At 35.5% G+C, this 1,537-nt stretch overlaps 1 protein-coding gene across 1 annotated transcript; it reads left to right on the top strand.

Moving 5' to 3' along the window:
- Positions 1–827: 827 nt before the first annotated feature.
- LOC113328638 (probable arabinose 5-phosphate isomerase) lies at positions 828–1,532 on the top strand (the record flags this gene model as incomplete). Its single annotated transcript, XM_026575683.1, has 1 exon — positions 828–1,532. A coding segment is annotated over exon 1 (645 nt), but the record flags the coding sequence as incomplete, so codon positions are not given.
- Positions 1,533–1,537: the final 5 nt, after the last annotated feature.

The raw sequence follows: 1,537 nt of genomic DNA on the forward strand, positions 1-1,537 counted from the left end.
TGGGTATTGAGTTCCCGGGAAGGAAACCAGTGTTTTCCAATAAACAAATTTGTATTAGCTTTCCTAAATTCAGCTTAACTAAAAAAAATAAAAAAATCTTTTGTCGACTGCCTAAAATTTTTTGTAGTTTGAGAGAAGTATTGTCCATCTTAAACGGTGTTACTAACGTACATTTAAGTATTTGATGTAAATATAGTGTAAGAAAATTAATTGAATTAAAATTGTCACGCAAGTGTTGTCCACCTTCCATTTTGTTAACGGTGTTATTAACGGACAATTAAATACTTGGTATAAATAAAGTGTGACCTAATTTTTAATATCTCGAACAAAAGAGTTATGCCAAGTGTCTTCATCTTAGCTTCTACACTAGAAAAAGTCTATTTCGGCCAATAAGAAGCGAAGGTCTCATCACCGTTTAATGTGAGAGCTTATTCTGTCAAGGTCTTTTAAGAAGGAAAATGCCCCAAAATTATCCTGTATGCCCCATATGAGGGTTCAATCCGTAAGATCATCCGTAATATTTGCGCATTATTCGCCGAGACCATATAATCGCGTACCATATCCAGGGTTGGAGTACTGATTTCTTCTAGATGTTTGCAGTTGGGGCGTGTTTTCCATGTTCCGAATCATTTTTGACCGACGGTTAAATCATATTTCCCTCTAAACCCTAGCATAGACCAACCAGCAATTTTCCCAACTATAGCAGCATCAAAAAGACAAACACCACTCACTGGACAGTCAACACTGAATCTGCCGCAGAATTTATCTCTTTATAAGTAGGAATGAATTATAGTCATACCGTTTTCTCAATTCTGAAGCTTCTTATTTCTTTCCTTTCCTTTTCATTGTCACATCACTCTCTCGATCGGAAAAAAAAGAAAAGAAAAATGGGATCTGTACCACATTCAACATCCGCATACGATCTCTCATTCTATACCAATTCCTCCTCCGAAGAATCATCAGTAAACCCAAAAGATTTACGACTTTTCTTCGAATCACAACAAAAATACCTAAACTACTTTTTCCAAAATCTGGATTTATCACAAACCTTAACATTTACACAAACTTTGTTAAGTTCTAAAGGAACCATCTTCTTCAGCGGTGTTGGTAAATCAGGATTTGTATCACAAAAGATCTCACAAACCTTAGTTTCATTGGGTGTTAGATCTAGTTTCTTATCACCAACAGATGCATTACATGGAGATATTGGTATATTATCAAGATCTGATATTCTTGTGTTATTTAGTAAGTCTGGTAATACTGAAGAATTAATGAAATTAGTACCTTGTGCCAAAGCTAAAGGAGCCTATTTAATTTCTGTTACTAGTTATCAAGGAAATTTGTTATCTGCTGTTTGTGATTTTAATGTACATTTACCTTTGGAGAGGGAGATATGTCCTTTTGATTTAGCTCCTGTTACCAGTACGGCCATTCAGATGGTATTTGGTGATACGGTTGCGATTGCCTTGATGAGTGCAAAGAATTTGTCTAGAGATGAATATGCTGCTAATCATCCTGCTGGAAGGATTGGGAAAAG

Source organism: Papaver somniferum, unplaced genomic scaffold (assembly GCF_003573695.1).
Source record: "Papaver somniferum cultivar HN1 unplaced genomic scaffold, ASM357369v1 unplaced-scaffold_113, whole genome shotgun sequence".
Lineage (NCBI taxonomy): Eukaryota > Viridiplantae > Streptophyta > Magnoliopsida > Ranunculales > Papaveraceae > Papaver > Papaver somniferum.